Source organism: Scyliorhinus canicula, chromosome 2, assembly GCF_902713615.1.
Source record: "Scyliorhinus canicula chromosome 2, sScyCan1.1, whole genome shotgun sequence".
NCBI classification, from domain to species: Eukaryota; Metazoa; Chordata; class Chondrichthyes; order Carcharhiniformes; family Scyliorhinidae; genus Scyliorhinus; species Scyliorhinus canicula.
In genome coordinates this window covers 247,782,809-247,802,716 of record NC_052147.1, presented here as the reverse complement: position 1 = coordinate 247,802,716, position 19,908 = coordinate 247,782,809, and the positions used below count along the sequence as shown (strand labels likewise).

The window sequence follows — 19,908 nt, the reverse complement described above, 5'->3', positions numbered from 1 at the left end:
TATCTGCAGCAGCCTGAGCCTCTTCTGGGGATCTAACTTTTCCTTTTGCCTGAAGCGATTGCTCCCAAGCGCGGGACAATCTTTTCAGGACCCATTTTTCGTTATGGGCTTCTTCTGAGGGGTCGTAACTATTGCAAGCGCTCTGTCCTGCTTCTGTTGCGTGTGAGATAATTGTGCGCGTCCACTTAACCATGTTTTCGCGGGTTAAATGCGCTCTATCTAGCTGTCCGAAAACTGCGCTGAAATGAATCCACAGCCTTCCTGCGAATGCTGTGGGGTGTTCGGATCTCTTCTGCCTGCACTTATTCAATCCTTCTACGGGGTCACCTCTATTGTACCCGATGGCATCTAAAATGGCAGTGTGCATCTCCTCTAGGCTGCCTCCTGCCACGTTTTGTGGGTCGGGGAGGGCTGCTACTACGCTCTGGTCTAAGCTCAGCACGGTGAGCTTAACCTGCTCTCTCTCATCCAGGCCGTACATGGTAGCCTGCTGCTTTACTTTAGCGAAAAACTGGTGGGGGTCTGCGGTGGGGAGGAACGGAGTGATCTTTTCACAAGCGTCCCTTAGCTGGGTTACTGTTAAAGGGGTGGTGTAAGTTATGTCTGGGGCGCCTTCTGATTCGGCTTTCCTCTGTGTGGTTACGGGATTCATGGGTGCGGTTATGATCTGAGCTGTGGGGGGTTGGGGTGCCTGTCGTTTCTGCTGAGCTGCTGGCGCACATGTTCCCTGAACATAACGCTGCGCTGTCTCGCTTAATTCCTGCCAATCTGGGGCGTTTTCCCCATCTAACTGAGCTCCAAAGGTGCTTTGGAAGCCATTCTGCACCGAAAGCAGAGATTGCAGTTCCGCAATCTGTTTCCTGCATTTCGCGTGGTCAACTGTGCTTTGTCTTTGTTCGGTCGTTGCAGCGTGGAGTGCTCTCAAAGCTGCTTTGAGATCGGAACATTGCCTCTGCAATGCCTCCACCTGCTTTTCCGATTCCTGTCTTATCAGAACGGCACGTTGCACGTCCTGATAGGCTTTCTCATACTGGGTCTGGTGAACTGCTCAGATGAGCTAGACAAGACTGGTGAGCCCTCTTGGCATCATCCACCTCTCTATCCTTCTCTGCCAACTTCCCTTTAATTCCAGGTTTTCTTTCTCGATGTCCCTGACATCGACCTTACTCATTCGGTTCCTTTCCTCTAAGTCTGCCCGGAGCGTCCTGATGACCTCCTCTGCGCCTCGCAACTGTGCCAACAGGACACAATCGCCATCGGCTTGCGTGCTTTACCTAAACTCTTTTTGTGTATTTGAGAGAGGTTCTCCCACCAAGTATGACCTATACTTCCGGGACCTGTCTCCTCATTTGCACAAAACTCTTTCCAAAGGGGCCATCCCTTTCCCTGCAGATATTTGCGGAGTTCCAGCTCCCACGTGGGACACTGGCCTACTCTGCTACTGCTGCTGGTCGCTGCGACCACAAACTTTGCTGGATCCATCAGACGTTCCATTGCCTGCATGGCCATTTCCTCTGACTCTCTTTTTATAATTTGGAACAGGGGGTTGCTGGGGTGGTGTTTCGAAAAAAGGGTACGGCTTACGCTATTTTCCGATCACAAAACTACCGAAAGTTTGTCGCAACAAAAAGCTTTCAGTTTTACCTTACAGCCCCTGTTAGTACGCATGCACTAAACACATTTCCGAATTACGCTTATTATTTTGAACACCTTGAATACTTGTGATCTCTTTCTTTCTCTGCAATTTGGAGTTCTAATTCAAATTTCAGGGTCCTGGACGCTGTGGTGTTTCCACTTACAACAGGGTCCCGGCGGATGTCGCCACTAAATGTTGCACGTTTTACTATGGGCGTAAAACGCGTTTATTGGAGTGTATTAACACGCCTCCGAGTTCGACGTGTGCTTAACACTGCTAGGCTCTGTTCTATGTAATTATTTAGCTCTGGAGTCGCCAGTTGCCGTATAGGCAACGTCACAAGTATTCCAAGGTCAAGTTCAAAGTAATAAAGACGATACACCGATTAGTAAAGTTCAAACGATCAATATTTATTATACAGTTATAATAAATACTCATGCACACACTAAGAGACTAAGCTATAACTAAACTTAAGTGAACAGAATACTTATCTAACAGGAACAGGCAAGGTCAGAGAACGAGGCCTTCGTCCTGGTTTTGTCTGCAGCCTTCAGCAAGCGTTCTGGTACTTGGGAGTCTAGTGGGCTTGGATCGCGTAGCGAGCGTTGAACTTACGGTTTCGGCGGCTGGTGCTCAACGGCTGGAGTCAGGATGCAAGATGTAGAACAGAGCCGGAGCACGGGTTTAACAGACCGGGGCTCTGTGGGGGATTTGCTTTTATACCCCTCTCTAAAGTCCTTGCCCCCTTCTAGGCGGGCTCTACCTTTCGGTACCGATTGGAACGTTTCCAAACGGCTACCTTCGAAATCCTCCAATGCGGGGCTTTCCTCGATGTTGGGGGGGTGGTTTCGATATTTGTTACTCTGGTGCCATTCTGTCTACTCCACCAATTAACTGCTACATTGAGATGGAAATGTTGCCATTGTTTGTGTCTGGATCTGGGCTGCCTCATCAGGATGTTAAGCGCTTTGCCATTAACACCTTTGGCTGGAGATCTGCACCTGGCCAGAAACTGGTTTGCTGTTTGCAAAATGCTAATTAGTTGAGAGCAGGCTGTCTGTTCTTACTAAACAGGCTTTCCCTGCTGCCTTCCATTTTAGTTTGGCTCAGTGTCCATTTTGCGTGGCCAGCATGGCTACACCATCCACCCACACCCCCAGTGGCTCCATGTACCTTCCATGTCAGCCTATGTCCCCCACCCTCCCTCAATAGTATATCTTACCCCCCACGGTTTCCTCTCAGAAGTCCCAAAAGATGTGCTGTTAGGTCATTTCGACATTCTGAATTCTCCCTCAGTGTACCCGAACAGGCGCCTTAATGTGGCGACTAGGGGATTTTCACAGTAACTTAATTGCAGTAATGTAAGCATACTTGTGACAATAATAAAGGATTATTGTAGGCCTTGCGCAAACTCTTGACAGTACATAGCCAGCCTCATTCATCCCCATGGTCCCTTATAGCCTCTATGCTAACTTAGAGACAACTCATGATAACCCATTCCTACCATCCATCATGATGGCTCTTTGTAACCCAATGAAAATTAGTGTCAACTCATGAATTAAATTCAATCAATAAAAGTTTTCAATTAAAAGTCTAATGATGACTGTGAAGCCATTGCCGATTGTCATAAAAACATATTTGGTCCATTAGTGACCTTTTGGGATGGCTGTCACTCCCTGGTCTGCCTGAAGGTGACTGCAGATACCCACCCAGCAATGCAATTGACTCTAAAAGGCCCTGTAAAATGACCTCGCAAGCCACTATGCTGTATCAAACTTCTAGAAAGACAGTAAGGAATTAAACCAGAAGTAACACCGGGCATTGGCCGAGGCACCTGTCAGGGTCCTTCCTGTTTATTCCATTATTTCCCCTTTCTTTTATTTTGCTGTTAGCACTTTTGAACCATAGATGATTAATAGACATGTGTCTTTAAGTCAAGCAGCAAAGGGAAGTGAGAAATTCAGAAGTTACAGGAGAGAACTCTGCCAGCCTTTCCTAGTTTGAACAGGGGCTTCAGACATTTCTGCACCAGAGAGAGAGATGGGGTGGGACTCGGTTTGATTGGTTGGCTGGTGGCCAGTGAGTTGGCCAAAAGGCCTTACACTGCTCGGTAACAGGTGGAGATTGGATCCTTTCCCAGAGTCCCAAAGAGCTCAGTTTGCCTCCTGGAAGTACAGGGACAAGGACTTACTCTCTCTCTCTCTCTCCCTTCCTCTCTCCGTCTCTCCCTCTCTCTCTCTCTCTTTCTCTCTCTCTCCCCCTCTTGTTCTCAACTGGAGGCCTGAGTAAATCTACAGTATGTCTCAGATTGAAAGTAGTGTTTGAAGAGGAGAAAGATACTGGAAACAACTATCTGAAACAAAGACTTATTTTCCCTTTTGTTTATGATTTTTTTTAACCTATTTATTCTCCTCTATGTCTGTCTAGTGTGTGTGTGTGTGTGTGTAGGGGGGAAGGGAAGTTAAAACAGCAAATTAGGAATTAGATAATAGTTAACCAATTGTATTTGCTACATATTCCATTACAGTTCTTGTTGCATTTCTGTCATAAAGTTATGGAAAACACAATTTGTGTCTATTTATTTCATGTCCACATCCCTTCCCTACTATCAAAAATGGTATAATCTGGAAAATCAGCAGGACTTCCGGATTGTTGTTCTGTCCGCCAATGTTTTAGGGTCTCTGGAGTCTCCATGGCTCTGCAAACATCCCAGCTGGTAACTCTACATTCAGGCTGCGTTTACTCCGTAACTCCATGTTGGTACAAAGCCATTGCATTGGCACAACCAAATTGTTGCTGGTGAAATTTTGTGGGATGTTTGCTATCAAGAAGATGTAACTGTGGCAAATCATATTCAGGTAATTGTTGGAAACTATAATAGTGTTGCAATATCTCTCAGGTGTGGAGCTGTAAAACCTGTCTGCTATACCAAGAATCGTGCTATATCAGAACTCGTACAATGAACCTTTAAAACAGCTCATGATCCCCCACTAATCCCCATGGCCCCTTATAGCCCCTGTGCAAAATTAGTGCCAACTCATATCAACCCAGGCCTCCCACCCATCACCCTTTGCCCATATATGCACCATGCCAACTCATCCAGTATTTACCATGGGCAGACATCAGGAGCCATGTGGCGATCAAATAAAGTTTCAAATATCCAATAGAAATTTAAAATTGGCAAAATCTTTCTTACATTTTCTAAAGTTTAGCATAGCATTTTCTGGTGTTAGGTGAATTGAGGAATATTAGTTTATTGAAGTAAGACAGCGTTTTTATATGCTAAATCATTCACAGTGAGACTACGTCAACAAATATTTAAGGCAGATATATAGATCTATTAGCTACTCTTGTGTATTTTTCAGGTTGGTTGATAGTTTACTGACAGTCATGTATTAACTGGTCTAACTGTCCACAATACACACATTAGAAGAAACAACTGCTCTAAACAGGATTAGACTGATGAAAGGTAATGGAGGAAGAAAGTAGTCCTTTTATTGGCATATGCAAAATTAAGGAAATTGTGTATTTTTTTTATATAAATGTTTTTTATTGGGTTTTTGAAAAATATATTTACCGTTAGGTACACAAAATAGAATACATATATACATAGTAAGAGAAGGGAACATGTACAAAAAACAAAAAAAATAACAAAAAAGTTAGAATAAAATAACTGGTAGGGTATTATGTGCTAGCTCAACAACAGCAGCTTGTTACAATTGCCAATATTGTTTTCAGCACATAAGTAGGTATCTGTTTGTGTGTGGGGGGGGGGGGGGGAACTGGGGCGGGGGGGGGGGGGGGTACATATGCATTCGGGTGCCGGAGAAACAATTAAAGAGGGCAATACGTAATGGATCGGGTGTTGGTGTTGCCACTTGCTTCTCCCGGATGGTTTTCGCTGTCGTTGCCGTCTCGCGATCACCTCCACTCCAGCCGTTCGTCCTGCTGCCTTCCCTCTCCCCTCCCCGTCTCCTGTGATTCGCCTTTTCTCTTAGGTTTAGTTGCTATCCCCCATCCCCCCCCCCCCCACCCCGGGCTATCCCTTTGTGCCCCACCCCGGCTGCTTTCCCCCTGATTCTACCTGACTATTCCACGTTTTGTGGAAGCCGTCGTCTGACCCTTGGGTGACAAATTTGATTTTCTCCATTTGGAGAGGTTCTGAGAGGTCGGACAGCCAGTCTGCAGCTTTGGATGGTGTTGCTGACCGCCAGCTGAACAGGATTCTACGGCGGGTGATCAGGGAGGCAAAGGCAAAGGCGTCCGCCCTCCTCCCCAGGAATAGATCTGCCGAGTCTGATACCCCGAAGGCCGCCACTATCTGTCATGGCTCCACCCTCACCCCCACCACTTTGGACATTGCCTCGAAGAAGGCTGTCCAGTACTCCACAAGTCTGAGACAAGACCAGAACATGTGGGCGTGGTTGGCCAGGTCCCCTTGGCACTGTTCACATCTATCCTCAACCACTGGGAAGAACCTACTTAAACAAGGTCTTGTTAAGTGGGCTCTATGTACCACTTTTAGTTGTGTCAGGCTGAGCCTTGCACACATGGAGGTGGAGTTGACCCTATGTAGTGCTTTGCTCCAGAGTCCCCACCCTATCTCAATCCCCAGGTCTTCCTCCCATTTCTTTCTTGTTGTATTCAGAACGGTGTTGGCCCTTTCTACCAGTCGGTAATACATGGCGCTACAATTCCCTTTATCTAGGATGCTTGCATCCAGTAACTCTTCCAGTAATGTCTGTCGTGGCGGTTGTGGATACGTCCTTGTCTCCTTTCATAGGAAGTTTTTGAGTTGCAGGTACCTTAGCTCGTTCCCCCTGGCTAGCTGGATGTTCTCTCAGTTCATCCATTGTTGCAACCCTGCCGTCCGTGTATAGGTCCCTGACTGTCAGTGTCCCTCCGTCTTGTCCCCACTTTTTAAAGGTGACGTCAGTCAGTACTGGTGTGAACCTTTGGTTGTTGCAGATGGGTCGTGCCAAATTGCTGCCGTAGTTGGTTCCAGCACTGGAGGATGGCTATCACCATCGGGCTGCTGGAATGTTTTTTGGGTGGGGATGGGAGTGCCGCCGTGGCAAGGGCCCAGAGGGAGGTCTCCATGCAGGAGGCCTCCCCTGCTCGCACCCTCTCGGCTTCTAGCTCCTTGATCCTCCCCTGACTCGCTCGGCCATCGCCACCCAGTGGTAGAATTGTAGGTTTGAGAGGGCTAGCCTTCCCCCCGGATTTTGATTTTTGTTGGACCTTCTTTGGGCTCCTAGCATTCTTCCCCCCCCCCCCCCCCCCCCCCCCCCCCCCACACCATACGAACGCCATGATTAGTTTGTCTAGTGCTTTGAAAAAGGCCTTGGGGATGTAGATCGCGATGAATCTAAGTAGGAAGAGATACCTGGGCAGCACGTTCATTTTAATCGTCTGGACTCTCCCCGCGAGGGAGTCTGTTCCATCTTTGCAGGCCCTTTCTTAGTTCCTCTGTCAGACTGGTGAGGTTCCATTGGTGGATCCCTTTCCAGTCATGGGCTATTTGGATCCCCATGTAGCGGAATTTGTGTTGGGCTTGTTTAAACAGCAGCCCCTTTAGTGCTGCCCTCCTTCCTTGTGGATGTACCGGGAAGATCTCGCTTTTGCTCATGTTGAGTTTGTAGCCCGAGAAGGCACCAAACTCTTTCAGGAGCGCGATGATTCCGTCCATGCTGCTTTGTGGGTCCGAAATGTAGCTTTTGCTCTGAGAGCAATTGCTGATGGTTCGATCGCTGGAGTAACAGAGCGGGGACAGTGGGCATCCTTGTCTGGTGCCCCTGTGCAGCTGGAAGTATCGGAAGTTGGTGTTGTCCAGTACCTCTATGAGATATTTCCATTCGACTCTGTCGAAGGCCTTTTCTGCGTCTAGGGAGACGATCACCTCTGGTGTTCTCTCCCCGAATGGGGTCATTATCATGTTTAGCAGGCGCCTGATGTTCGAGGTTAGCTGCCTACCGTTGACAAAACCCATCTGGTCCTCTGCGACCACTTCTGGTACGCAGTCATCTAGCCTTTTGGCTATGATTTTGGCCAGTATTGTTGCATCTGCGTTCAGCAGTGAGATGGGTCTGTATGACCCACATTCCGTTGGGTCTTTGTCTTTCTTAGGTATCAGCGATTTTGTTGCATCTGCGTTCAGCAGTGAGATGGGTCTGTATGACCCACATTCCGTTGGGTCTTTGTCTTTCTTAGGTATCAGCGAGATTGAGGCCTGTGTTAGTGTAGGTGGCAGTGTGCCCCTCGCTAGCGAGTCTGTGAACATCTCCTGCATGTGCGGGGCCAGCGCTGTCGCAAATGGTTTGTAGAAATCCACCGGGAACCATCTGGTCCCGGCGTCTTCCCCACCTGCATGGAGCTAATGCTGTCCATGATCTCTCCCAGTGCTAGTGATGCTTCCAGGCCCAGACTCCCCCATTGGGGGCTCTGAGGTGTACAGCTCTTGGTAGAAGGGCTTGAAGCTTTTGTTAATCTTTTCTGGTTCTGTTTCTAATGTGCCTCTGGTATCACTGATTTGTGCAATTTCTCTGGTGGCTGCCTGCTTTCTCAGCTGGTGTGCCAACAGGCGGCTGGCTTTGTCTCCGTGTTTGTATAAAGTCCCACGTGCCTGGTGGAGTTGGTGCACTGCTTTCCTGGTGGAGAGCAGGTCAAAGTTCCTTTGTAGCTCTTTCCTCTCTGCCAGGAGCTCTATGGTTGGGGCCTCGGAGTGTTTACGGTCTACTTCCAATATGGAGTTGCCTAGCCGCCCTTTCCTCCCTATTTCTTCAAGCTTTGAAAGCAATAATTTCCCCTCTTAGTATGGCTTCCCAGAATGTGAAGGGTGAGACCTCCCGTTCTGGTTATTCTCTGCATACTCTGCTATGGCCTGTGATATCTTTTCGCTGAAGACCTTTTCTGCTGGTTGCGCAATGGCCAACCACCATGTTGGGCCCTGCCTGTCTCCAGCCTCATGTCCATGTAGTGTGGAGTGTGGTCGGATATCACAATTGCGGAGTATTCCACTTTGTCCATCCCTGGAAGCACCGTTTTCCCCACCACAAAGAAGTCAATTCTGGTGTATACATTGTGCACTGGGGAGAAGAAGGAGAACTCCTTTTCCCCTGGGTGGGTGAACCTCCAGGGGTCCACCGCTCCCATCTGTTCCATAAAGTGACAAAGTTCTCTTGCCATGCTTGAAGGTTTCCCCATTTTGGAGCTTGATCTGTCAGTCGTTGGGTCCTGTACATAGTTGAAGTCCCCCCCCGCCCATGATTAGTCGGTGTGTCACTATGTTGAGGTTTTCTGCCATGGTCTTTTTGATGAAGCTCGTGCCGTCCCAGTTGGGCGCGTACACGTTAACTAGTACTACCGGTGCCCCATCCAGGGCCCCGCTGACCATGACGTACCGTCCCCCCGGGTCCATAACCGTCTTCGTCGCCCTAAACATCGTCTTCTTGCTGATCAGTATTGCCACCCCCCTGGCCCTCGTTCCATAGCAGGAATGGTAGGTCTGCCCCACCCAGACCTTTCTTACCCGCAGTCGGTCCTGCTCTCTCAGGTGTGACTCTTGGAGGAAGACTATGTCGGCTTTCATATTTCTTTGGTGGGTGAGGACTCGGGATCTTTTCACTGGGCCGTTGAGTCCCCTTGCATTCCAGGTGACTATCCATGTGGGGGGCTTCTGTCCCCCCACTCCTGTGGGATTAACCATATTTACCTGGTGGACGCGTCCTTGCCCTCCGGGGTTTTCCTTTGTTAGGGGGCCGCCCAGGATGGCCGCTGTCACTGCTCTCTCCATGCAGTCGGGTCCCTGCGCTCCGGGGTTTCCCTTTGTTAGGGGGCCGTCCAGGATGGGCGCTTCACTGCTCTCTCCATGCAGTCGGGTCCCTGCGCTCCGGGGTTTCCCTTTGTTAGGGGGCCGTCCAGGATGGCCGCTGTCACTGCTCTCTCCATGCAGTCGGGTCCCTGCGCTCTGGGGTTTCCCTTTGTCCAGGGGCCACCTGACATGACCGCCCACTGTGCGTCCGCCATGTGGGTAGTCCCCTGCACTCTGGAGTCTTCCTTCGCCCAGAGACTGGCTTTGTCTCCGTGTGGATGCTTGCAGCGATTGCTTGTTCCAAGTCTTTGTTTGTGGCACTTTGTAGCTCTATTGTTATTCTCTTTCTAACCTTGTTTGTCCCTCTTTCCCTGTGTCTCCCCTCTCCCGTATACCTCTCTTTTGTCCCTCTTTCCCCTGCTCCTATCACCATTTGCACTCCCGTCTCTGTTGAGTGGTCCCTGTCCCCCCCCCTGCCTGGCGCCGTCTCCCCTGTTGGTGGCGTGCTGCACCTTGCATTGTTGCATGCTTCTGGTGCCAGCTTTCCTGCTACTGCGGTGGCCCACCTCTCGGGGGTTACTGTCTCGCTTCTCCCTCGCCCGACCTCTATGGTTTTCTGTCTGCTCTTCCTCCGTCCTACCCTGCACTCCTCTCACTTGCTCTCCCTTCTCCGCGACTCTTGTTCCCTCGTTCTGGGGCCTGGTCTCCCACCTGCAGCGGTTCCTCAGGTAGCGGTTTGCTTTTTGTCCAGGGTGCGTTTGGCGGGGTCGGGGGCGGGGATGGGCTGGCGTTGCCTCACCCTCCCCCATTGCCGTGCTGTTGCCCCTTGCCAGGGGCCCATTATTTCTACACTTGCTGTCGGCTTTCCAGCCCGTGTTCCTCGACAAACTTGTTTGCTTCGGTGGGGGCTGTGAAGAAGTACTCTCTTTCTATGTGATCCAGAGATTTACTGCGTACAGCATACCAAAACGTACGTCGTTCTTGTGAAGAGCTGCTTTCACTCTATTGAATTCGGCCTGTCTCCTGGCTAGGTCTGCCCCAATTTCCGCATAGAGTCTAATGAAGTGTCGTTCCCATTTACAGGTTCTGTTTTGCCTGGCCCAGCGCAGGATTGTTTCCCTATCTTGGTACCGGTGCAGTTTAGCTATAACTGCCCTCGGATGATCCCCTGCCTTGGGCTTCGGGCGCAGCGACCAGTGTGTTCTGTCCATTTCTGGTGGGTTGGGGAAAGTCTTCCTCCCCACTAAGTTGCCCAGCATCTCAGCCACGTATGCCGTGGGGTTTGTACCCTCGATCCCCTCTGGAAGGCCCACTATCCTTACATTTTGCCTTCTCGAGCGGTTTTCCTGATCGTCCACTCTGCCCTTCAAGCTCCCCTGCATTGTGCCAAGTCTCGCCACCTCCTTCTCCAGGGCCGTGATCCGGTCACTGTTGCCAATTGTGGCTTTTTCCAGCTCCTTCATGGTCGCCTCTTGGGCTTCCAGTTTCTCCTCTTGGGCTTCCAGTCTCTCCTCTGCTCTGCCCAGGGTGAGCTGCACCTCCGCCAGGGCCTTGGCCATTGCTGCCTGCACCGCGGCATCCATGTCTGCCCCAGCCTCTGCCTTGCTTTCCTGCTGATGTTCTCTCAGCGCCTCAGCAAAGGCTGCCTTCCAGTTCCAGTTGCCCCTGGCCCAAGGGGAAAATGCTCCTGTCAGTCCAGTTCTTTTTGTTGCGACGGGCCTTCCGTTCCGCCACTTCATGTGCCAGTTAGCTCGTCTGGACAGGCTTGCCAATGGCCCCTTCTGATGCACTTTCTCCCTCTGCTTTGGCTACCTTCTGGAATTTTTTTAACCCGTTTTTTTCACCCACCTCCCCCTTTTCTTTTCTCCCGCTTTTTTTCCCCCTTCCCTTCTCTCCCTAACACTATTTTTCTCCCCCTCTTCAACCCCTTTTTCAAAAATGTTTTTTTTTTATTATTTTTTTTAAGGGGAAAGAAATTTTTTTTCTTTCTCTTTACGAGTTTCTTCTTCAAAAAGTTTCCAGGGAAGTTCTCTTTCTTTCCTCTCACTCACCCACACGCCAGGTCAGGAGAGTCGAGAGAGAGAGAGGCTTCTGGCTGGACCGGGTGTCCTCCTTTGATCCGGCAACTGCATCGTGGCCGCCGCAGGGGAGGGGGGGTCACCATTGCTGGCTCGGTCCTCGCTCGGTCCCCGCATTCACCTGCCTCTCCTGCTGTGAGGGGAGGCGGGGGGAGGTGTCAGTCCCTGCCGCTGGCTTGGTCCCCACTGCTGGCTCGATCCTCACTCGGTCCCCGTGTTCTCCTGCCTCTCCTGCTGTGAGGGGGGGCGGGGGGGGGGGGGGGGGTCGGTCCCTGCCGCTGGCTTGGCCCCGCCGCTGGCTCGGTCGTCGTTGGTCCCCGCGTTCTCCTGTCTCTCCTGTCGTGTTTGGTGGGGGGGGAGGTAATCCCTGCCGCTGGCTCGATCCTCGTCGCTGGCTCAGTCCTCGCTCGGTCCCCGCGTTCTCTCCTGCCGTGTGCGGGGGTGGGGGCAATCCGGCCGGTTTGCGCGTTTTGTTTTTTTTGCCTGTCCCCCGGGAACGGGACACGACTGTCGGAGCTCCATTGCCTGCGACCGCTCTCCTACCCCGCCGGAAGTCCTATCGGAAACTTCGAGTGTAAAAACTGTCAAGTCATGCTACAGTTATATAGAACCTTGGTAAGGCCACACTTGGAGTATTGCACACAATTCTGGTTGCCACACTACCAGAAAGATGTGGAGGCTTTGGAGAGGGTGCAGAGGAGATTTACCAGGATGTTGCCTGTTCTGGAGGGTGTTAGCTATGTGGAGAGGCTGAATAGACTCGAACTGTTTTCATTAGAAACATGGAGGCTGAGGGGTGACCTGATAGAGGTCTTCAGGATTATAAGGGGCATGGATAGAGTGGATGGGCAGGCACTCTTTCCCAGGGTGGAGGAGGGTCAGTCACCAGGGGGTATAGGTTTAAGGTCTGTGGGGCAATGTTTCGAGGAGATGTGCGAGGCAGGTTTTTTATGCAGAAGGTGGTGAGTGCCTGGAACGCATTGCCAGGGATGTTGCGGAAACAGATACATTAACGGCATTCAAAAGGTATCTTGACAAATACGTGCTTGGGATGGGTATAAGGGATACGGCACAAGGAAGCGCTGAGGGTTTTGGCCAAGGTTGGTGTCATGACCGGCACAGGTTTGGAGGGCCGAAGGGCCTGTTCCTGTGCTGTATTGTTCTTGGTTCTTTGTTCTACAATTGTCTTTGACAAAAAAAGTGATCTCAGCAAACATGTTTCCAGTTTGATTATTTCTTATAATTAAACTAGATACTGCAACATATTCCATTTTCCAATTTCACTTTGATTTTTTTGAACAGTAAACTTAAAATTAGTTACCCAACGTACTTAAAGTGGTGGATCACATTTTGTTACAACTTTTGGCATTTCTGGTATCTTCTTCCATAGGTCATGTTCCCTTCAGGGGCATTTGTCCGTGCAGATGTAAGTGACTGGGGAATGAGTATAACAGTACGGGCCCCCAGCATTGATTTCAACAACACGAGAGGTCTTTGTGGAATCTTTGACCGCAGGAGTAATAATGACTTCCACGATACCAATGGAAATCCAATAGCAATGGCGCGGTGGAATAGCGATCCGAACGATTTCATCGAGGAATGGAGGTATGCACTGGACCAAAACAAAATTTTTTGATTCAACAAAAATGACACAATGCCAATGAAAATGAAGCTTTACACAACATTAGGTCTGGATGGCACAACTTGTGTGATAGATTGACCGGCTTCACCTAATCACTGCTGGAAATACTTTACCTCAAATCGTCAGGGCGGCAAGTGGCACAGTGGTTAGCAGTGCAGCCTACGCTGCTGAGGACCTGGGTTCGAATCCCAGCCCTGGGTCACTGCCCGTGTGTAGTTTGCACATTCACCTCATGTCTGCGTGGGTTTCACCCCCACAACCCAAAGATGTGCCAGGTAGATGAATTGGCCACGCTAAATTGCTCCTTAATTGGAAATTAACTCTAAATTTATTTTAGAAGAAATGGGCAGCATGGTGGCGCAGTTGGTTAGCCCTGCTGCCTCACGGCGCCGAGGTCCCAGGTTCGATCCCGGCTCTGGCTCACTGTCCGTGTGGAGTTTGCACATCTTCCCCATGTTTGCATGGGTTTCGCCCCCACAACCCAAAGATATTCAGGTTAGGTGGATTGGCCACGCTAAATTTCTCCTGACTTGGAAAAAGAAATGAGTTGGGTACTCTAACTTTTTAGGGGAAAAAAAAGTCGTCGAGGTTTACGTGGCACTTGTTCTAGACATGCTTTTTCATTTTGGAACTTTTTACTGACACACTAACCCTTATTTAATAATGACGTGGAGATGCCGGCGTTGGACTGGGGTGAGCACAGTAAGAAGTCTTACAACACCAGGTTAAAGTCCAACAGGTTTGTTTCAAACACGAGCTTTCGGAGCGCAGCTGAAGAAGGAGCTGCGCTCCGAAAGCTCGTGTTTGAAACAAACCTGTTGGACTTTAACCTGGTGTTGTAAGACTTCTTACTGTCCTTATTTAATAGTTTTACTCTTTTTTCTATTAAGAACTTAATAGCTTAGAAACAAGAGCAGGAGTAAGCCATTCACCCTACAAACCTGCTCTGCTTTATAGTATAATCATGGCACATATGAACATAAGAACTAGGAGCAGGAGTAGGCCATCTGGCCCCTCGAGCCTGCTGCGCCATTCAATGAGATCATGGCTGATCTTTTGTGGACTCAGCTCCACTTTCCGGTCAAACACCATAACCCTTAATCCCTTTATTCTTCAAAAAACTATCTATCTTTATCTTAAAAAATTTTAATGAAGGAGCCTCAACTGCTTCACAACGCTTTGGGTGAAGAAGTTCCTCCTAAGCTAATTTCTAAATCTACTTCCCCTTATACAATTGCAGCATAACCTCCCTAGTCTTAAACTCCATCCCTCTAGCAATGAAGGGCAAAATTCCATTTGCCTTCTTAATCACCTGTTGCACCTGTAAACCAATTTTTCGTGACTCATGCACAGCACACCCAGGTCTCTAGGCACAGCAGCATGTTTTACTATTTCATCATTTAAATAATAATCCCTTTTGCTGTTACTCCTACCAAAATGGATAACCTCACATTTGTCAACATTGTATTCCATCCTGTACAATTGCAGCAACACATCCCTGCTATACTCAAAACCTCTTGCAATGAAGGCCAACATACCATTAGCCTACTTTACCACCTGCTGCACCTGCATGCTTACCTTCAGCCAATGGTGCACAAGGACACCCAGGTCCCATTGCACACTCCCCTCTCCCAATTTACAACCATTCAGGTAGTAATCTTCCTTCCTGTTTTTGCTTCCAAAATGAATAACCTCACACTTATCCAAATACTGCATCTGCCATCGGTTTGCCCACTCGCCCAACCTGTCCAGATCTTGCTGTAGGATCCCTGTATCCTGATCACAATTCACCCTCCCACCTAATTTGGTATCATCTGCAAACTTTGAGATGTTACATTTTGTTCCCTCATGCAAATCATTAATATATATTGTGAATAGCTGGGGTCCCAGCACCGATCCCTGTGGTACCCCACTGGTTACTGCCTGCCAATTTGAAAAGGACCCATTAATCCCTACTCTTTGTTTCATCTCTGCCAACCAGCTTTCTATCCACCTCAACACATTTCCCCCAATCCCATGCGCTTTAATTTTGCACAATAATCGCTTATGCAGGACTTTGTCAAACGCCTTCTGAAAGTCCAAATATACCACATCATCTGCCTCCCCCCGCCCCCCTTGTCGACTGGACTGGTTACCTCTTCAAAGAATTCCAACAGATTTGTAAAGCATGATTTTCCTTTCATAAATTCATGCTGACTCTAACTGATCCTGCCACTGCTTTCTAAATATTCCGCTATGAAGTCCTTGACAATGGATTCAAGCATTTTCCCCACTACCGATGTTAGGCTTACTGGTCTATAATTCCCGGCTTTCTCTCTACCTCCCTTTTTGAATATCGGAGTGACGTGAGTTACCCTCCAATCTGCAGGGACAGTTCCAGAGTCCATAGAATCCTGGAAGATGACCACCAATGCATCTACTATTTCCAGAGCCACCTCCTTAAGCACTCTGGGATGCAGATTCTCAGGCCCTGGGGATTTATCGGCCTTCAATCCCATCAGTTTTCCCAGAACTATTTCTCTATTAATGTTGATCTCCCACATTTTTTCCCTCTCACTAAACCTTTCATTCTCCAACATTTCTGGGATATGATTTGTGTCCTCATTTGTAAAGACAGAACCAACGTATTCATAAGTGACCAAACATTATCGTGTGCCCGAGGTGTACCAAGGCATGATACATTTGCAGTTAAACTTCTGTCATTCTTTCCTTTCTCCCGTTGTAACAAAGACTGACATATCATTTACTTCACTAATTGCTTGTTGTACCGTCATGTTAACTTCCTGTGAGCATGTATGGTGACACCCAGGCCCCTCTGAACACCAATATCTCCAGTCTCTCACCTTTTTCTTAGATTTTGACCAAACATGGGACCATTTTGCATGACGTGCTACCTCTGAGAGACCTTACTCTGCAGCCACAAACTATCAAATCAACTTGAAATTGACAGGAAACTAAATCTAAGAAATTGATTTGTAACGAATGAAAGATGTTTTGAGCTCCAGCTTTTTATATGTGCATGACATTTCACAAAATGTAAATTATTTAAAACATGGCCAATATAAGTCAGTCACCATAAAACCATTGGTCAATGAAATATTGATGAATGCTGCTCCTTATTTCAGGATTAATGTTCACCATTCACATGTACAAATACTAACAGTGAAGTAAACGCTTGTTTACCCAATCATTTAAGTGCATTGAATTTACAGTTCAGATAGTTGCACAACTCAGACTCACTGAGTTAATTTCAGATTGGTCCAGCAGTGTAAGCTGTTAGTGAATAATGGTGCTGCACACACATCAGCTATTTAGGTTTATTTATGAAGACTAAAGAGCCTGTTGTGCTGGTTGGAGTTGCTTAACAATGTTAGTGCTTTTGCTTCACATCCTGTGGTGCGGCATGAAATGCTGAGTTGGTTTTAGTACATGCAGTATCCTTTCATGTGACTTTATCGTAATGCAAATATCAGTCACCGAATGTACATTTGTTGATGGTGAGAACTTACTGCGCTAATACACACTTCCTGATGGCATTCCAACCAGATGTAGAATGTTTTTAGTAGCCTTCTACCAGTCATTTAGAGTTTAATCTAAAATAATAATCTAAAGTCATCACAATAACAGAATATATATTCTCAAAGTAAATGTTTATATGTGGACCAAAATGGTGGTTTGAAAAGAATGTTTATTATCTAACTTACTTGGTGTGCTTGTTTTAGAATACATCCAGGGGAAAGTTTGTTTGACAAGACTCCACCACCCTCTGTGAGAGAGAAGAGAAGAAATTATTGCAATTGTCAGAAGGAATATACAATGTCTCTCCATTCGTTTAACAAGTTGGCCACTGGATATGGCCATTCTCATCAATCCTCTCGTTGCCAGGCCTATGACAATGTGGATTTTACTTCATTGATTCCTTTTTTGGACATTACTGCGGAATACATAAGCAATCCCGAACTGTCAGTGTTCAAAAGGCATGATGTAACCCAGCCTTCCCAAAACGCAGAGGGACAGGCACACTGGCTAAAATATGTTCAAACACAAGGCCCTGACGGCCAACTATTTACTCCTACTCGCCAGTCAGTGGGATATTCCAGATGGCCAGACATAGTTGATTATGTTGAACCAAAGGTTACATTGCGCAGGTTAAAAAGGCAAGGCTACTATGAATACCTACCAATATTCACATTCCAGAGCCTAAGTCAAACTGATCTGGAAAGCTTTACCTACTTTTTCCCAGAAGACCACTTATCAGGGAACAGGCCTGATGTGCAACCAACTTGGCCAACTCCAAGTGGATTGACGTCGGCCAAGGCCCTTGAGGTTTGCCAACAAGCCATAAGAAACTCTACAATAGGTGTGGTGTGTCAAGGCCTTCTTGGAAGAAGGCTCATTGAGGCTGTGGATCTGTGCATTTCAGACTTGCAACTTAAAGATGATCTTGCTTGGGAGGAAGGGATGCTGGCATTTCTTAATAATGAATGTGAAAGAAAACTTTTGGAAAATAGGGTTAAATGGGCCCATGGAACAGCTGGTCCACATGTTGATGAGATTGTTACAGCTCTCCGATGTCCTAATCTATGCAGTGGAAATGGTCAGTGTACAGCGTGGGGCTGCCAGTGCTTTGATGACTACAGCTCCTATGACTGCAGCATTTCTAATGGTAAGCATGAAAATATTTCAATTGATGTAACTTTTTGGACAGATCAATGACCTTCAAGGAACAACTTCATGTGCCAACTGTTAAAGGTTCATTAAAGTTTCACAAAACGAAACTCCTCTTTAAACATGCTGGCTCTTCCAATTGCTTGTTTTACTGGATCAATTGTCGACGATAATGCTTTGCAGATCATGCTGCAGTAGACAAATGTTCAAGTAGATCCGACTCATAAACAAGTCTGCCAGGACTGTAAGTGTATCAGAGCCAAATCTAGGCTGCTGAAAATCACAGGTGTCATCTGTGGTTTGCATTAATTATATATTTTTCTATTTGAATAAATACCAAGATTAGCTTATTTCATAATTCTAGTTCCATGTCACAAGTTCAGGTCAGGCTAGAATTCTGGCTCAGATTTTATCTTCGCCTCACTTCCTTCTATTACATGTGATGTGCAGATTTGTTTTCAGCATGATCAATGTGGAATAATAGTTGACCTTCTATCTCTCACATCTCATGATTCATCATTTGGATTAATATGTCGTTTGGATGGTCAAATATAAACATCGTATTTCCAGAATGACCTGAGCTTTGGTTGTAAAGAAAAAAGTTAATTGATTAAAAATATCCAATGTTTGGATTAAATATTGGCACTCAACCAACCAAATTGCATCAAAGCTGAATGAAACTCTTCTGTCACCTCAGCGTTTAACTGGAGGAAATTGCGTCTCATCAACGTCCGGATATCGGACAAGCGGTCTCAAAACAGGGAAGGATCAAGGCGAGGGTGGGGTGTGATGCCTTAGCACTTCACAGAGTCTTAATCAAAGAAAGAATGAATTTTACATATGACACATTACATCCTGTCAAGCAAGTTAGAATTTTAAATATTCAACAAATTGTAATGGATATTATTGTATAATCTCGTACGAAGGATGTTTGGTAGCACTTCTCTGAACTTTAACATGTTACTCTAGTATCATCTTCAGTTTGTGTTGAAAATAAATCTGGTCATCCATTATATATTTCTTTTGCCAATATAGTGTTAGCCATGGCTTTAGATGATTTCAGTTTCACATTGATATTTGCTGACGTTATAATCTCTTACATAAAAGAAGAGTAGACTGACTCTACTGTTAGAAAACCTGAGCTCTGCTTGCACACGAGTAAAACCTTTGCTCTCTGTTGGATAGAACAGATGTTGTCTTTTTAGATATGTGTGCTTTACCTGAGATTATTTGATACCTGGGCAGCAGTCCCTGTTGAGAACTTCTAATGTATTCAGCTTCACATAGCTATTTGTGATTTTTCCAAGGCTGGCAGCTGGTGTTGGTTAAATGTCTTTCAAGAAATGTTAATGTGAAGTTCAAATGCTTCAGAAGCTTGGCTCCATCCCAACATGCTGCAAATTGATTCTCTTTCAGTAACATGCATTTGGGAATGCATGCCTTACATTTGTGCACCTTTACTCAATTTCTATTAAACTGTACAGATGAGAGAACAGAGACAAGACAGGTAGAGATTTTGTAGTGGCATTTGGTTAGGTATGGCGCCGCAGTTGGGTGGGTGGGTGGAAGCCCAGAATTAGAAGGTTGGATGTAGGAAAATGAACCATGTGTATATACTGTATATTTCCCCTAACGCTATGGAGGGGAGCATTTGAACAAAAGGCCGGTGAGAGTTTAATGCTGGGAAACTAAAATAGTGCTTGTGGAGAGGAGCCATCAGCTGGCTTTTGAAACTGCAGTGAAGATCAAGAGGCAAATAAAATCACGCCATGAAGGAGTGTGGCAAGAGATTGGAATTTTCAAATGAGAGCTTACTGCCTTTAGCCACTTGAAAGCCAGATGAATGTTATTTTGTTGAAAAGTGAACCTCTTTCTCCTCCCATGGCAATGTTCCAGCAGAATGACATTTTTGCCCACACTTCCAGTGACACCTTAATACTAATCGAGTTTCTGGCCAGAGTTTATCTGCTTTGCGTGACAGGCTTCCTGTGGGCTTCTCGCCTTACAGAGGCAACCTGCCACTGCCCCATCCACTGCTGCAGCATTAGATGATGTGGCTGGAATTTAAAGGTGC

At 47.2% G+C, this 19,908-nt stretch overlaps 1 protein-coding gene across 1 annotated transcript in view; it reads left to right on the top strand.

Annotated features, from left to right (window-relative positions):
• Positions 1–19,908, top strand: part of LOC119962093 (von Willebrand factor D and EGF domain-containing protein-like) — a 423,161-nt gene that overhangs the window by 210,950 nt on the left and 192,303 nt on the right. The window contains exons 11-12 of the mRNA XM_038789945.1: positions 12,915–13,129; positions 16,889–17,832. Of these exons, the coding sequence (XP_038645873.1) occupies positions 12,915–13,129; positions 16,889–17,832 (1,159 nt within the window). The remainder of the gene's footprint in view (positions 1–12,914; positions 13,130–16,888; positions 17,833–19,908) is intronic.